Genomic DNA, 17,456 nt, shown 5'->3' with positions numbered 1-17,456 from the left:
ATTAGCAGTTGCATGCTTCTGAGAAGGTAGTAATAAAGAGGATGAGCCCCAAACCAGTGGTTGAGTAGCTCTGATAGAAAACGGTCCCAGCCAAAGAGTTCCCCATTAAATATAGGCAGTTGTCCCATCTGGTTAGCCAGTTTTTTCTCCTGTGTAGCCTACATTGCTTCCAGTGGTCTGGTATGTAAGGTGCTTTATAAAACCAGATTTGCTTCATCTGAAAATTTCTGTTTCAGTTTCTGTCTGCCTTTGATAAACACATCTTGTGTGTTGTCATCTAGGCATGTAGTTCATAATCTAGAAGACTCATGAAAATGCAGAACTTTTCCTTCAGTTCTTTCTCCTTCCCTCGCTCACCACTGTGGATACTAGGCAGTTCATATCCAAATCCTGAACCTTTCACATCAATTATCTCCAATAATTAGTCCACTTTATTTCTTTTTTTTTCCATTTTAAGATCAAATCCTTTAGTTACAAACCTGCTTTGTTTCAGTTGTGATGAAATGAAATCTAATGTTTGAGTCAACAAATAAAGAATAAAACTGTATTAAGAAATTTGAGAGGCTTGCATAGTTTTAAAAATAAAGGGGGTTAATGGGAAATCCAATTTCATTTTGAAATTTGAATATGAAAAAATGTGGAGTCTGTCATAAATTTAATTTTATAAATGAAAATCAGCTTACAACATTCTGATTATTGTACAGTTTTAAACAGATGAATGACTAGCAGGTTTTGAGTAGCATTTATCAGTGATACATCCAGTAATACGAGGAATATATACCTGGATTCCCTATGGATCATTACTACTCTTCATACTCTTCTGCATTTTTCTCAAAGGACTTTGAATTTCCTGCCATTTTTCTATTAATAAGTGGCAGCTAAAAGTATAGACCAACTAGTGAAACTAGTATCAAGAAGTAATATTAGTAACATTAATCAAGCTATTGATGTAAAAATGTATTGAGTCTCAATATTTCCATTGTTAGCTTGGGAAATGAAATTTAAATAATTTTGAAATTTTGAAAATCTAACGTCAGCTTTCAGAAGGATTGGGATATTTCTGGATCTGGGATTTCTTGCTCGCTTGCGGAGGTTTTATAGTACTATGATTCTTTTATATAACTACCAGAGCTTTCTCCTTGGTCTGATACACTCTGTCATAGCAAATAAAGTTTTTTTACTTGCTTCCTAATTTAAATTTTGTCAGAAAGGACAAATCTTCTAGATTTGAGCACCCTGGTGTCATCTGAATCTAGAAGCATTTTTTTTTCAGATCCATGGGTTGGTTTGTTGGGGGGGGGGGGGGGGGGGGGGCGGGTGTTTGTTGGTTGGTGGTTCTGTTTTGGGGTGGGTTTTTTTAACTGTACTCTTGAATCTTGCCTGTGTTTCACAAACAGCATATGAAGAACCTGAGTTTGGGCCTGTGTTTGGGGCCAGTCTAGATTCAACCACAGGCCAGGTTTTTTTTTTTCTTAGGTTACACACTGTGATTCTTGCTTGTAATATGACAGGCAATTCATCATTTGGGAGCCAGTTAAAATACATCCTGTTTTGGCAATGTCCTGTTACTCATTGCAGAATTCATTTAATTCATTAGTGCTGCACAGCTTATGCTTTTAGTAAAATATCTGACAATATATTTTATTGCCAAATAATTATTTCTTTTATAATGTCTGCTAAAAATTAGCAAATCTTCATCAGTAGAGTCTAAGAGTACATTTTCCATGTGTGACATAAACCCATGAATTAATGTCTTCAGAGCAGCTGGTCATTTTCTGTGGATTAATGACCTGCAGGGATGAGTTACTAATTCAAGATAATCACCTAGCAGTCCTCGCTGGCCATTCATTCTAAGGAACTGTCAAGAGCAAGCGTGGCTAATGTAGGATAAAATAATGTAAAATATATTACTGAATGTCTAACTTATAATAGCAATAATACTGATAGCTCTCAGAAGCATTTGTGTACATGCAAACAGTGTGTTATGGTGTTGGTGATTGCTAGGGGAAAAAACTGTATGGGAAAACAGTTGTACTGAACAGGAAGCTCTTCAGACTTTATTAGATTTTTGGTTTTACTTTATGTAATGTGATCTCAGTATAGTGTTCTCTTTTTGCAACTGGTGTGTTAGAAGTTCAAATGTAGTTAATGTACCTTCTGATTATTTTTTTTAAAACTGTCAAAGACATCAGTAATGGAAACTTTTAATATTAGTGTCATTCAGTAATATAAATATAAATGCATTTAATTTTCATTTTCTGTACAAACATTTTTCAAAATAATTTTTCCATTAGCCAGTTCAAGGGGAATCCCTTTTTTAGTGCGCGCTTCAGCAGGCAGTTGTCACAGTTCTAGGGTTTTTCTAGTGTCGGAATAGAAACTGTAATTTTCAGGTAGCCTTACAAGGTAATGAGCACAAGATCTTATTTCAGGAATCTGAAGGAGCATCGCTGCCTCTCCTTAAGTAATGGAATCTGTTCATTCTGAAATTGTTAGAAATTTGGTGTATAGGAGGATTGCATTAATATCTGTCACCAGTTGAGGCCTCTGGGAATTGGCATAATGCAGAATACATTACAAATGTATGTAGTTGACCCAATAGCATCCCTGTTAGTATGATTATGAAGCAAGGGTGAATCTTTCTAAATAAATTGTGTGAAGTATTTGTATAAAGAGATAACTGTAGATTATTGTATACTTTATGGAAAATAATCTAATTTATTTAAAAATCTTTTCTCATTCATCTCTCATGCAGCAGAGTGGATCAGACCCACTATTAAAACAAATTGTTCATTCAGGCAGAGATTTGTTAGAAATATTGGTACCACCATCCATTGCTTGTCACCAAGATAAAGAGGAAACAATTTTACTTCTATTAAATGGTTTCATGTTTATAAAACATTATATATTTTATGGGGTCAAAATAGTTTGTGCAGGGACAGAAAGATTTCCTTTACTTGCTGGGACCCTCCTGTTCAGTGGTTATATTCTCTAGTAATATGGTGACCAGACTGATTATTCACAAGAGGAGAGCCATAATTAGTGTCTATTTCAAACATTTTTGTATATATTTAACAGAACAGGATAATCATGTAACTTTTGTATTAAGGAGAGTATATTTCTGCTGAGCACTATGGAGGCTAGCTAGTTTCTTATTCCGGTCTTCTACTCTAAGGACAGTTGCTGCTACCTCCGTAAATGTATTGAGATGATTTTACAGAATGATTAGGCAAGGCTTATCTGTTTTACTTAGTAACTTAGGAAACTAGAGTAAATGTTTTTGAGTAGTTATTTTAATTTTTCTAAGAAGTAACCCTTGTTATATAGTGTAGTAGCTCTTCAGACTCCTTGTTTGAAGCAATAAGCATTATCCTTAATCTGCATATTTCTTATATTTATTTTGACTTTAAACATAGAATTTAAAAAATACTTTTCAAAAGCCCATTCAGAATCTTAGCCTGTCTTGTCCCAGCCTCTGATAGCTTTGTACTAATTCTGTCTCCATTTTTTCACAAAGACAACGGAAGTAAACAGAGCAAGTCTGTAAAAGTGAACTAAAATGCAAAGCATGTCTGCATAGGCAGTGAGGTGAAGCAGTTACTATGGAGCCAACAGACTCAGCTTCCAAATATCAGCCTTGGCTTTCTTAAGTTATAGATCCTTCATCCAGTGCTAGATTTTCTTCACAAAGTTTAGCATCTTTTAAGTGAAACTGTGCAGCACACAGGATGTTACACAGAACAGTTAGAACAGGCACGACTCAAGTCTGACAAAATTAGGAAATGCAATGATAGCCTATCAGTGTGAAGAGGATGGTTCAAACTGTGGTTTTGTTTTAATATCATAGTTTTAAATAACTGTTTACAAAGTATTGACTCACCATGGTTTGACCCCAGCTGGCCACTAAGCACCACAGAGCGACTCGCTGGCTTCCTGCGGGTGACCACCCAGTGGGGTGGGGACGAGAACTGGGGAAAAAGGTAAAGCCCGTGGGTTGAGATTAAAATGGTTTAATAATTGAAATAAAGTAAAAGGCAATTATGATGATAATAAGAATTGTAGTGAAAAGAGAGATAACAAAAAGAGATGAGTAAGACCTGAGAAAAACACGTGATGCACAGTACAGCTGCTCACCACCCACTGACCGATGCCCAGCCAGTCCCTGAGCAGCGACTGGCAGCTCCTGGTCAACTCCCCGCAGTTTCTCGACTGAGCATGATGTTGTATGATATGGAGTATCCCTTTGGTTATTTTGGGTCAGCTGTCCTGGCAATGTCCCCTCCTGGCTTTTTGTGCACCTCCTCACTGGCAGAGCACGGGAAATCAGTCCTTGACTTAGGGTAAGCATTACTTAACATCAACTAAAACACCAGTGTGTTATCAGCATTATTCTTATACTAAATCCAAACCACAGCACTGTACCAGCTAGCAGGAAGAAAATTAACTCTATCCCAGCCAAAACCAGAACATGACTTAAATATGAGTAGTGACTTTATGCATAAATAATCATTTAAATGGGACAAGATTTTCAGAAGGTCCTGTGCTACCAGGCTCCCAAGTTGTCTGAAGCACTTTCTTTGAAACTTCCTGATGTATTTTCCTTCTGATTGTACAATTTTTCCCAGTCTGTTTCATAATGTTTAACCAGGCCTTTCTTTATTCCTAGAACTGGGCAAGCAAGGTATCATCACCAGGGGGTTTTCATTGGAGCATATGCCTACAAAAGGTGTAATTTTTCCTACTTTAAATAATACGTGGTCTGGTAGTCAAATCATGAGGAAGCCTTCCCTGACTATTTTGCAGTTATCAAAAACCTTACAGAAAATATTAGCTACACATTTAGACTTACGCCTAACAACAGGCGAGCCCTAAAAATATGGTTACAGTTGCATGGGGAATGGTTTGGAAAAGTCTGTATGAAAAAAGAATTGAGTTCACCTTGGAATTAGCTGTTAAAAGTATTAAACAAAACAGTGTTTACCACATTGTAAGCCTTTGGCAAAAGACTGAAAGTAATGCCCCAGTCCCCGAGTTCACTGTTTTGTTATCCCTATCAAGCTTGGGTTTATATGTATTAAGGTCCATTTTAAGATTAATTTATTTGATTACTTCCATTATTTTTATTAGAAATTTTAAAAAAATCCTTCTCCCCTACTGTTTACTTGTGTGATGACATCAGGAAAGTATTGTGGTTTAACCCCAGCCAGCAACTATGCCCTGCACAGCCACTCGCTCACTCCACCACCCCCACACACCCCCCGTGGGATGGGGGAGAGAATCAGAAGAGTAAAAGTGAGAGAACATGTGGGTTGACATAAAGACAGCTTAATAGGTAAAGGAAAAACTGTGTGCATAAGTAAAGCAAAATGAGAAATGCCTTCACTGCTTCCCATGGGCAGGCAGGTGTTCAGCCATCTCCAGGAAAGCAGGGCTGCATCATGCATTAATGGTTACTTGAGAGGACAAATGCCATGATGCCGAACATCCCCCCCGCCTCCGCTCTTCCTTCTTTCCCCAGTGTTATATGCTGAGCATGACATCATACGGTTTGGGAGATCTTTGGTCAGTGGGGGTCAGCTGCCGTGGCTGTGTCCCCTACCAACTTGTTGTGCACTCCTAATCTGCTCAGGGGTGGGGTGGGACGAGGAACTGAAAAGGCCTTGATTTAGATTAAGCACTACTCAGCAACAACAAAAACATCTGTGTTACCAACACTGATTCCAGCACAAATCTAAACCATAGCCCCCTACTAGCTACTATGAAGAAAATTAACTCTACGCCAGCCAAAACCAGGACAGAAAGTTATATGCTCTTTTTCAGCACTTACTTGCGTTAACATTCCTAGTATAGCACTTTGTTGTACTGCCAGCAAAATAAGTTGGCTCAAGTGTGGGTTTGAGTGGTTTTGCAAAGTTCAGCATATGAAGAAATGTCTGCTACCTGCCAGAGCACTGACTGCAGCAGCACAGGAGGATGCAGAAGGGAAGGGGTGACTCATGTATATTTGGGAAGTGAAAAAGAGAGTTTGCAATTGGATTGAGAACTAGCTACATGAGAAGAGATGGTAAAATGTAGGGAAAGCCAGACAAAAGTCAGACACGAATGGGAGAACAGAGAGAATGAGGGATTTGTGCTAGCTGTTTGCCAAACACTGAGTCCTGAGTCAGAATTCAGGACAATTGTACATTTTTGAGGATGTTGGTCAGCATTTTAGTCAGTTGAAGAGTTCTTTTGAGTTACCCTTTCAGTTACAGATTCCAAGGCATTAATTGCATGTGGAAAATGCATGTCTGCATTTTCCACAAGACTTATACTGAACGGACAAAATCCAATTTTTACGAAGGTTTTTTAAATGTAATTTCATTTTACAGCTAAAATAATGTGCATTTCTGATTTGTACAATATTTCTTTAAATGCAGTAGAACCTTAGGAAAATTGGAGGAGGACAGGGGGTCAACTCATCCAGCCTCCTGTTCAAAGCAGGATAAACCTCAAAGTTAGGTCAGGTTGCTTAAGGCCTTGCCCAGTTGGGTTTTGAAAATATCCGAGGATGGAGATTCCACAGCTTCTCTGGCTTTTACTCTGCACTCATTTTGAAAGGGTCTGGCTGTGTCTTCTTCCCCTTTAGGTAGTGGAGAGCTCTGATTAGATTCCTCTTTGGCTTTCTTTTTCCAGGTTAAGCAAACTCAGTTCGCTGCATCTCTTCTCATATGTTATGTGCTTCAGCCCCCAAACCCTCTTCTTGTTTTTTTTAGTGTATGTATTCCAGTTTTTCAGTGCCTTGTTAACTGGGTGTCCAAAGCTGTGCGCAGTGTTCCCGGTTTGACCTCATGAGTGCTGAATAAAAGGGGATAATCACTTCACTTGACCTACTGATTTTGCTTTTAGCCTAAGTGTATGTTGATAATCTGGTAGTTTATCTAATACACAGTTCATATTGTCTCTTTTTCTGTGTGTCCACACACAGTACCATACTATAGCAATATATCTAATAATATAGATGAAAGGAGGGACATTTGAGGACATTCCAGTCTGTCAAAAAGGAACTGATAAATTTCCTAGGAACTGGAAAGGTTTAGGGTTGCACGTAAAGTCAGCATTGCTTTATACAATTCAAATTGCAGCTGAAGGTTGTAGTATAATTAAAATACTAGTTTATATCAACAAGATTTTTACTCTGTTGCATGTGATATAAAGGCGCTTTTTTGTTTGCAGTGTTTTGTTTATATGAAGTCTTTAGGAGATCAGAATTGGGCTACGCTAGAATGGTCCATATATGCTTTTCAATTACAAGTTATTTTCTGAAAATATATTCCATAAAATAGATAATGGGCATAAAGAATGCAATGATAGGCATACACTTTGAACACTGCGTTCTGTTTGTGCACTTCGCACATCTTGCTAATGTTGGCATTTGCTGATTGCTGTACTTAGAATCATTCTAAAATGCATTACATGAAACTTCCCCACAGTCATTCCGTAGAGTATGCAGTGCAGGTTATTGCTACTATAACTAGTTTTCCTAATCTTTTCAGTGATTTGTATATTTTCCCCCATAATATATCATAACTATCCACTTTCCTGTCTTTCTAAGAAGTATTTTACTAACGTTTGCTTTTGTTTGTTCCCCAGCCATGAATGTCTTTCAGTCTATGGCTTGAGTCTAGATTACTACTCTTGGTTTGTCATTCCTCCCTCCTGCAGAAGCATGCTGGGAAGGTCCTCATTCTACCATCATACTACCTGAAAAATTTAAATGTTAAGATTGAGAGATAGGTGGATCAAAGACAAGAGGTTGTACAAAGAAAACAGAACATTTGAAATGGAATGGACTTACAAAATTAATTACTTCCTTCTGAAAATAGTCAAACAAGAATTCGGGTTTTGACTAACAGGCACCTCTGTACCCATAGATCAGATAAATTGGCCTTCTTTATTTCCAGGTGTTTAACTGCTTGAAACTTTATAAAGTGGCAAAGGTCATAGAAAGTAATACAGAAAAGGAAGCTATTCTGTTCGTCACCAAGACATTCCATACTGCTACTAATCATTCAGTGTTTAGGTTATATTGCATTTTGGTCAATGTATTTTCATAAACATCTTATAAAAGCTGAGTGCTTACAATAAGACTTCTAATTGGTAAATTATAAATCATGTAGATTAGAATCACACACACACACACAAAAGATACCAAATTAAGCAGTTCTCCAAAACAAATTGGCAGACTAAATACAGAGGAACTCAGAGCAAGGATCAGTGAAGTTTCTTGAGATCTTGGTATATCTAATGTACGAAACTGCAGAGTTAATCACTTGGAATTGTATTCAGTGTTTCAAGGACAAGCATGAAGAAGGATATGTCATGATTTCTTACGATTACTTTTTAAAACATTTAGATGTGGCTTGCATATTTCTGTATTGCTGCTAGTTTAATATATTTCTTGGGAAGGACTTTTTGTCCAGTTCTGTGAAGATCCAGGAGTAATTCAGAATCAGAAAGGTTAGTTTCTGTTTTTTAATCTTAGAACTGGAAAATCCTTTGTTGTTTTAACTTCTTCATAGAATTCATGCATGGGAAATCATTGCAACTAATTTTAAAACTTGTGAAATATTTTTCCACAAGAATTTCAGCCTTTGATGTAATTAGCTCTAAGGTTTCTGAAGCGGCAGATTTAAACAAATTATTGCAGTATTTCCTTCATTGACTTCTTAATAGTCTGATTCAACTAATGTTTTTTACTGCTTGAGTAGTTGATCATTGTAAGCAAAGAGCAATATGATGAACATCCTTGTTTAATAGAATAAGCTGGTTTGAAGCACAGTAGTGATTGGGATGTGGTTGTTATCAATCTGTTTGGAGGGGAAGAAAAAAAATCAGTTGCCTCTCTTATTGAGTGCTGCTTCTAACTTTCCAAAAATTACGTGTATCTGTATAAATGCTAGAAGTTACATTAAAGGTGTCTAAACTGAACATTATTATGAATGGATATTTACTGTCATTTCAGTAAACCTAAATTGGAGAATGTTTAAATATGGAAATCCTTGCACAAAGCTGTTAGATATCATCACAATACACATTTGGGGTGTGTAGGTGTGTGTACTTTACCTCCCTTTGATCTTTTATTTTTCCATATTAAAAAAAACACTGTAGTATTCTAGTAAGTACATACCCCCTACCTTTTAATAACACTAATTTTCCTGTGGTGAAGCAGTTACGTTTAATGAAATCATATTGACGAGATCAGTGGAAATTATTTGGTAAGCATGTTTTTAGTCTAGGATTTAAAGAAAAAAGTAAGCACCACAAAGATAACTATTAAGATTTTAGATTAAGATTCATGGGGAATTATATCAAGAACAAAAACATCCTTGTATTTAGTTTTCTCTGTAGAAGCTAATTTAAACATAAGCAAAGGATAATAGGCCCTGAAGAGACCATTCATTTTAGCAGTGTTTTGAGCAAAATGGACAGTGTCCAGAAGGAGTTCAAAGAGCTGTTTGTAGGTTGAAATGAAAGCTTAATTTAAATTAAAAAAAAAAAAAAAAAAAACCAAACCAAAAAAAACCCCAAAACTCAAAAATCTCAGCTCAGTAATTGTGTTTTTACTTATTTATCTAGCACAGCTGTAGTTACAAGGAGTTTCTGTAAAATGTTTGTCAAGTCCTAAACCTTTTTTATTCTAAGCTATTCCTGAGTAGAGTTGCTTTTATTTATTGTTCCTGTAATGGGATGGTCAGGTATATGATACAGGGAGTTCAGGGGGCTTTTGCATAATACTTATGTCAACAACAGTCAATGTTCTGTTTCTTTCGTATTTTACGTATTTTCTTTGTATACATTTCGAATAACTATAAAGGCCTTAATCTGTGGTATTGATAATTTTTTTTCATCTTAAATTTTGCCTTTATAACTGCCTGGTTTTTAAGGCATTCCCAGTATAGAAAGTCCTATTGAATTCAAAGTTCAAAGTATGTTTGTTTCTTAGGTGGAGTGAAGATCATTTTATTTCCAGGAAGTGCTGAACAAACTTTTGGAGATTTGCTGGTTGTCTGAATGCTTCTTAGACTTACTGTCAGTCTTACTGATGCTTACTAGTCTTAAAGTATTTTATCCCAGCCTCATCACCTATGGTTTTGACAAGTTGCTAGCAAAAGATGTCTTTCCTCATTTCCAGACTTAAAAGAGTAATCTATTTTCCTGTTGGTTTTGGGCTGAATTCTGATCTTCAGACAAGTTATGGAAGCCTCACATTCCCAGAGCCTGATCTTCATGGGGGACCTGAATCATCCTGATACCTGATGAAAGGGCAATACCGAAGAGCTCAGGCAACCTAGGAGATTTCTCAAATGCATTGATGACAGCTTCCTGGCACAGTGGATGGAGGAGCCAATAAAGAAAGGTGCTTTGCTGGACCTGATGGATATGAAGCATAAGTAACTGATCAGGGACATGAAGTTAAATAAACCATGAGATGATGGAGTTCAAGATCGTAAGAGAAAAGAGCTGGGGAAAAAAACAGGACTACAGCCCTGGATTTCAGGAGAGCATACTTTATCCTCTCCAGAGCTCTGCTTGGAAGAATCTTACGGGCTATGGCCTTGAAGGGAGGTGGGGTCCAGCAGAGCTGGCTGATACTCAGTGGTCACTTCCTCCAAGAAGGGACTGTCCCAATTAGTAGGAAATCAAGCAAAGATGGTACGGATGGACAAGCAAGAAGGAGGTCCTAACTGAACTCAGACATAAAAAGGAAGTGTACAAAAGGTGGAAGCAGGAGGGCAGATGACCCAGGAGGAGTATAGATCTCCTGACCAATCTTGCAGAGACAGGGTTAGGAAGGCAAAAGCTGGCCTGAAGTTGAATTTGGAGAAGGATGTGAAGGGCAACAACAAAGAATTATGAAAGTAAATAAACAGCAAATGGCCAGGAAAAACATGGGTCCACTACTGGATAGGGCAGTGGAGCTGGTGACAAATGACATAGAAAAGGCCAAGATGTTTAATGCTGCCTTTTGTCTCAGTCTTTACCAGTAAAAACAGCTTTCAGGAATCCCAGGCCCCTGAACCTGGAGGGAAAGTTTGGTACAACCAGGATGTACAGTAGGTGGAAGAGAACTAGGTTAGGAGCAGTTAAACAAACTGGTCCTAAATTCATAGGGCCTGATGGGTTGCACCCATGAGTGGCGATGGAGCTGGCTGATGCCATTGCGAGATGACTCTTGATTATCTTTAAATGATCATGGTGATTGGGAGAGGCTGGGAGAGCAAACACCATTCCTTTCTTCAGGAAGGGCAAGAAGAAAGCTCTGGGGAACTACAGGGCAGTTGATCTCATCCCAGTCCCTTAGGAGTTGATGGAGGAAATCCTCCTGGAAAGTAGTTCCAAAGTCATGAAGGACAAGGTGATCCTGAGTAGTCAATATGGATTTACAAAGGGGAACTCCTGATTGACCAGCATTCTGCAACGAGGCGACTAGCTTGGTGGACAAATAGAAAGCAGTGGATGTTGTTTACCTCGGCTTCAGTAAAGCCTTTGACACTTACCGCCCATAACATCGTAGACAAGCTGACAAAACATGGGTTAGGGAAGTAGACAGGTGGATTACAAACTAGCTGAATGACCAGGCCCAGAAGTTTGTGATCAGTGTACAAAGTCCAGTTGGAAGCAAGTCACTAGAGCTGTACCCCAGGGGTCAATACTGGGTCCAGGACTATTTCACATCTTCATTAATGACCTGGGTGATGGGACAGAGTGTGCCTGCAGGAAGTCTGCAGATGGTACAAACCTGGGAAGAATGGCTGGTACGCAAGACAGTTGGGCTGTCACTCAGAGGGACCTAAACAGCCTGGACAATTCTCATGAAGTTCAACACGGGGAAAGGCAGAGTCCTGTATCTGGAGAGGAATAACGCCATGCGGCAACCCACGTTGGGGACTGACTGGTTATAAAGCAGCTTGGCAGAGAAGGACCTTGGGGTCCTGGTGGACAAGCTGAACATGAGCCAGCAATGCACCCTTGTGGCAAGGACGGCCAACAGCATCCTGGGCTGCACTGAGAACAGTGTTGCCGGCAGGTCAAGGGAGGTGATCCTTCCTCTCTGCCCTGCTGAGGCCACATCTGGACTACTGGGGTCAGTTCCCCAGTACAGGAGACACGTGACCATACTGGAGCAAGTCCAGCACAGCGCCATAAAGATGATTAAGGGACTGGAGCATCTCTCATTGGAGGAGAAACTGGGAGAGCTGGGACTTGTTCAGCCTAGAGAAGGCTCTGGGGAAATCTTACTAATGTGTATGAATAAAGGATGGGAGGGAATGAAGATGAGGAGCTGTACTGTTCCCAGCAGTGCCTGCTGGTGGGACAAAAGACAGTGGCACAAATGAAAACACATGAAATTCCATCTGATCACAAGAAAATTTTTTACTGTGAGATTGGTCAAACGCTGAAACAGGTTGCTTGGAGAGGTTTTGGAGCCTCCATTTTGTGGTGATACTCAGAACTTGAGCAGATGTGGCCTTGGGCAGTGTGCTGTGGCTGACTCTGCTTGAGCAGGGGGATTGGGCAAGATGAGCTCTATAGGTCCCTTCCAACCTGAATGATTCTGTGATTTTTTCCAGGTCTGAGACCAAGGCTATAGCATCCTGTGTAATGACTGTCCTTATAAAGTAGTGTTGGCCAAACTTAGGTCTTGTGATATTATTGTTATTAATTATTATTGTTGTTGTTGTTCTTATTATTAAGAATCTGTAGGTATTGATCTGGATTTTGTTACAGAATATATCCTTGTAATACCAGTAATAAACATTTTGAGATGTAGGCTTTTTGATTAAGAAATTGTCAGTATGGGTTATCTGTCTTACCTAAAACGTCTTCACAAGATGAAGTCATAACCTCTTCAGATATTCTAGTGAATGCTGCTGTTTCGGTCTACCTCTTCTATACAATGCTCTCGACAGCAGAACTGACCCACAGACCCAGGCGCTGCTTTGACAGTGTCCATGAGCCCAGGAAGCCTAACTGCGCAGCTGCTGCATAGTACAAACAGAACAGTTGCACAAAAGGTGGAAATCAATGTTTGTTTGATTTAATTGATTTTGTACATTCGTGCTAATATTAGTTTAGTTTATAGTTGCAGTTTATTTTATGACCATATTTTATGTATAGTACTAACATTCATAATTATTTTTAATTTACAGGATGGAGGTCTGCTTCTAAATAATCCGTCTGCACTGGCAGTTCATGAGTGCAAGTGTCTCTGGCCAAATGTTCCATTGCAATGTCTAATATCGCTGGGCACTGGTCGATACGAAAGCGAGGGAAAGACCAATGTCACATACACCAGTTTGAAAGCCAAACTCACAAATGTTATCAGCAGTGCAACTGATACAGAAGGTTGGTGTCTTTAAGATATGTTTGTATTGTGACTGGTTTGTATGTTTCCCAGGAAAACAGTTCCAATTCAGAGAGCAATCCGCTACCTTTTGTCTTTCCCCTTCTCTCTACCTGCCCCCTTGAAACAGTCCCTTTGTAACTCGTTATATATAGTCGATGTTTTAGTACCAGTATTACAGGTTTTCTGGAGATGATAATATGAGTGCGTTTCTTAGCCTTATCTCCGTGAATCTTCATCTTTGCTGTGTTGCTGATAAGCTCTTTTAGTTTGAGTTCTCAGCTGCTAATAGGAGGTTGATGACAGGTATACAAAAGTTAAAAAGCTAGCTTAAAATTTATCAGAATGACAATGACAATCCAACAGGATTTATACAAAGTGATACGTGTTTTACCTGTGCTTCAGGATAAACGCATACTCAGGAATTAATTTCAATAGAAGAATCATATTTTCTTATATTAGTTTTTTCCCATAAACAGGAATGCCTAATAGTTAATATACAGCACTGATTGCTTTTCAACAGCTGCAGAAGAAGTATTTTAGTTCTGTTCTTTTCTATATGTGCTTTTATACATGTACTTTTCTATGGACTTGACTGTATCTGCCAGTGGTCACAACTTCCATTGCTGTCAGGAGGAGCCAAGCATGTGTTTTCCAAAAAAACCTCTGTTCCTAGGATGGGAGTGCATTGGAACTCTGTCACTAGCAGTTTACATCTATTTTGTTGTTATAAACAGGAAATACTGATATGCAGATGCTTCCCCCCCCAGCCCAAAGGAAACTGGTACTGTAAAAAGCTAAGGAACAAGAAATACTGTTACAGTCTAGATCCCTTGCTGCATGATCTCTTGTCAACTGACCGTCATTAGTAAAGAAAAAGCTAGATTTTGGGCTGCCTTTGGTTTTTGCACAGTTGTGGAAAGGCAGTGGGAATTGTGGGAAGGAGAGATGTGCTGTCCACTTTCTATCAAGGGAAGAAAAATTTCATTACAGCCAAAAACTCAGGCAAGAAATTTGATGAGGGAGAGGAGGAAAGGAAAGTTCATTGTGGAGACCAAAGGAGAGGGAATGGAAAGCGGGTGGAGTAGACTTGAGCAAATGCGAAGTTGCATTACAAAGTAAAAAGTGGACAGTATTAAATAGGGCAAGAAACACTGGATGTGGTGAGACAAGAAGAGACGCAGTTGGGTAATTTACAGGAGGAGGAACCAAGGAGAGCAGATTTGACGTTAACAAGAATTTTTTGCTGTGGTCTTACCCATGATATTTTTTTCACTTTAAAATTTTTGTATGACAGTAGATGTTTAAAAGAACGGAGGAGTGTGGTCAGAATGCAAAGAAGATGGAAGTAAAAAGAGAATGAAAGACGAAGGAAGTAACGGAAATGGGATTTTAAGGGAGCCAACAAAGAGAGAGATCTGAAAGGAGAGAGAAAATGGGTTATGAAAGAGGAAAAAAGGAAGAGAGGAACATGCAAATCCATTACATAACTAGTACAACAATAAACTAATGGATCTGCTGTAATTTAACTTGAATATTTTAAATTAATGTTAAATTCAACCCCAAAATCTGTCATAATATATAAAATACGAATTAGTTGCAAACAAAATAAAGCTTTAAACCTACATATTTTTTACTGCAATCTTTGGGATTAGAGGATAATATATAGCTGTCGTTTTCATAATACCTGCTTCAGTTAGTACCGAGTGTAGCAAATCATGGGTATCCTGAATGGGGGAATATGTAAATTACATTCCTGCTCTTCAGAATGCACTCTCGCTTTTAAATGAATGGAATGTACATGTAGTTAAAAACATGGATAGCTGCAAAGCCTTCTTAATTGTCATACCAGTGAGGTTGTCTTAGAACAAAAGGTGAAGCTCTTCCAGAGTAAACAGCTATGAGGTCATTTGCAATCTTCCTAATGAGAAAGGGTTTTTGATAAGGCAATGGTGGAACATTTACTCGGCAAAGCAGCACTTATTTACACTTCCTGTGTCACTCCAGAGCACTTGTTGTTCAGAGACTGTAGGACTTACTTGTCTGTCTGATGTAAATGTAGCTGTTGCCTTCATTTGTTTCCAATACAGAAGTTCACACCATGCTGGATGCACTGTTACCGCCAGATACTTATTTCAGATTTAACCCTCTTATGAATGAAGACATACCTCTGGATGAAAGTCGTAAAGAGAAACTCAATCAGCTGCAGACAGATGGAATTCGTTATTTAGAAAGAAATGAAGAAAAACTGAGAAAAGCTGCAAAAATATTAATACAAGAAAAAACAACTTTGCAGAGACTTCAGGACTGGATAAGATTAAAGGCTGACATGTATGAAGGCCTTCCATTTCTTTCCAAATTGTGAATATGTAATGCATGAAAGGTGATAAATGTAAATCTTGTTCCAGAAAATCCATTTAATACTTTAAAGGAAGAATGTTTATTGGGGGGTAAATAACATCTTCGGAAAGCTATCAGAATTCGGAGAAAGCAATTCAAGGTGGCTGTTTCGTGCACACTTACTGATACAAGGTTTTATGGTGTTAATTTTTTTTTTTAACTTTACAGATCTTAACTGTTGGTCTACTTAAATTTGTTAGAAGTCTGTTTGTAAAACTGAAAATTATGAAAACAATTGTGGTATGCATTTTTGGATGTATGTACCATAATTATGACGGCAGTAAAACTTTATTTATCAACTACCAGACTTACACAAAATTAACAAAAAATAAAATCCTTATTCACTTTAGCGTAGGCGATATACCTGCTAGGCTCTTACATAGGCAGTGTGTTTAACAGAAATGTAACGTTCTTACAAAAACTTTGCCTGTGTTAATTGCACTTTTACATTTGAAAGATAACATCTAAATTCTTTTTTTATTTTATTGGGTTTTGTACATAACAATATTGAGATGTTTGGATGACTATAAATGCATATTAAATTATCAAAAGTAACTGTAGGACCTGCTGCCGCCTTTTTTTTTGGGGGGGGGGGGGGGTGCAGATAACCTCAGATTGGTTCATTCATTATTTGAAAATAATCTTAAGCCCCAAAACTTCACTTGAGCAGCTATTCTGGACACAGGATAAAGGAAATAAAACTTTGAAATAGTTCGCATTGAGTGAGAAGCTTACTATAGAAGGTTCAGTTTTGGGTGCCAAACTTAAGGTGTCTCTAGTGAAAAAAATAAGCAGTTGATACATGAAATAATAAATCATGCATTTCCTTATGTCTCCTGCTTTTCATATATGCATTCTCTTGAAATTACCTTAAAGTTGTGAAGTTAACATTTAGAGATTACTACAACCTTACTGCTCATTCCTCTGCAACTTTTTGCTTATGTCAAGAAGGGTTGTATGGTAAGTTATGACGATATAGTATGTCAGTGAAACAACATTTTCAAGAACAGGAAGGTACACAAGTTCTTCAAAACAGTATGACTGCAGTGAAGTTTGAGTTAGACACAGCTGCTGTCACATGTTGAGCATGTTCCCATTAATAAGATTGTTTGACAGGTTTCTGGGTGAGTTTTTGCCTCTTCTTAGGCAGCTACAATACATGAAAATATTTACTAGATAAAATGTCCAGTTTCACAAAAAAACCCAGTGTATTTGGCACTTTGACTTTGGGGACTAATCACCTGCCATTGCATTATCTACTGAAAATAACATTTACTTTGATAGTCACCTTCTGTACTTGTCCTAAAATAGTGAAAATTTTATTAGGCTGCCTTTAGGAAAGAAACTTTGAGGAAGAGAGATGAGATCCTTTGTTATCTTAGGAGTTGCTACATAGTATTCTGTGACTGTGCAAGAAAAGATTTGATATGGGCTGCTCTTTTTTTAATCTGGTGGATTTAAAATTTTTATGTCATTTTTACCCTAGTGACCATACTTTTGTGGTACTCCCTCTGTTCTCTGGCTTGTTTTTGCCAGTGAAGCTAGTAAGTGTCATAAGCTGTAGCCTTCAAGTTTTTAGATTGTTCCCGAAGAGAAACGGCGAGAAAGAAGTTAAAAAACTACAGCAATTAAAAGCTAAGTGAAAGAATGCATGTTGGTCATTTCCACC

The 17,456-nt window shown here is 38.1% G+C and overlaps 1 protein-coding gene across 7 annotated transcripts in view; it reads left to right on the top strand.

The window, feature by feature from the left end:
* Positions 1-16,347, top strand: part of PNPLA8 (patatin like phospholipase domain containing 8) — a 42,420-nt gene extending 26,073 nt beyond the window's left edge. For 4 of the 7 annotated variants that reach the window (XM_056340041.1, XM_056340045.1, XM_056340042.1 and 1 more), the window contains 2 exons: positions 13,194-13,389; positions 15,478-16,347. In XM_056340041.1, the coding sequence (XP_056196016.1) occupies positions 13,194-13,389; positions 15,478-15,752 (471 nt within the window). In that variant the 3' untranslated portion in view covers positions 15,753-16,347. The other 3 variants (XR_008822037.1, XM_056340049.1, XM_056340050.1) reach the window with 3 other exon arrangements.
* The last annotated feature ends 1,109 nt before the right edge of the window (positions 16,348-17,456 follow it).

This window comes from Falco biarmicus, chromosome 5 (genome assembly GCF_023638135.1).
Source record: "Falco biarmicus isolate bFalBia1 chromosome 5, bFalBia1.pri, whole genome shotgun sequence".
In the NCBI taxonomy this organism is placed as follows: Eukaryota; Metazoa; Chordata; class Aves; order Falconiformes; family Falconidae; genus Falco; species Falco biarmicus.
The sequence above is the reverse complement of the archived record's forward strand: the minus strand, read 5'-3'. Positions and strand labels throughout refer to the sequence as shown.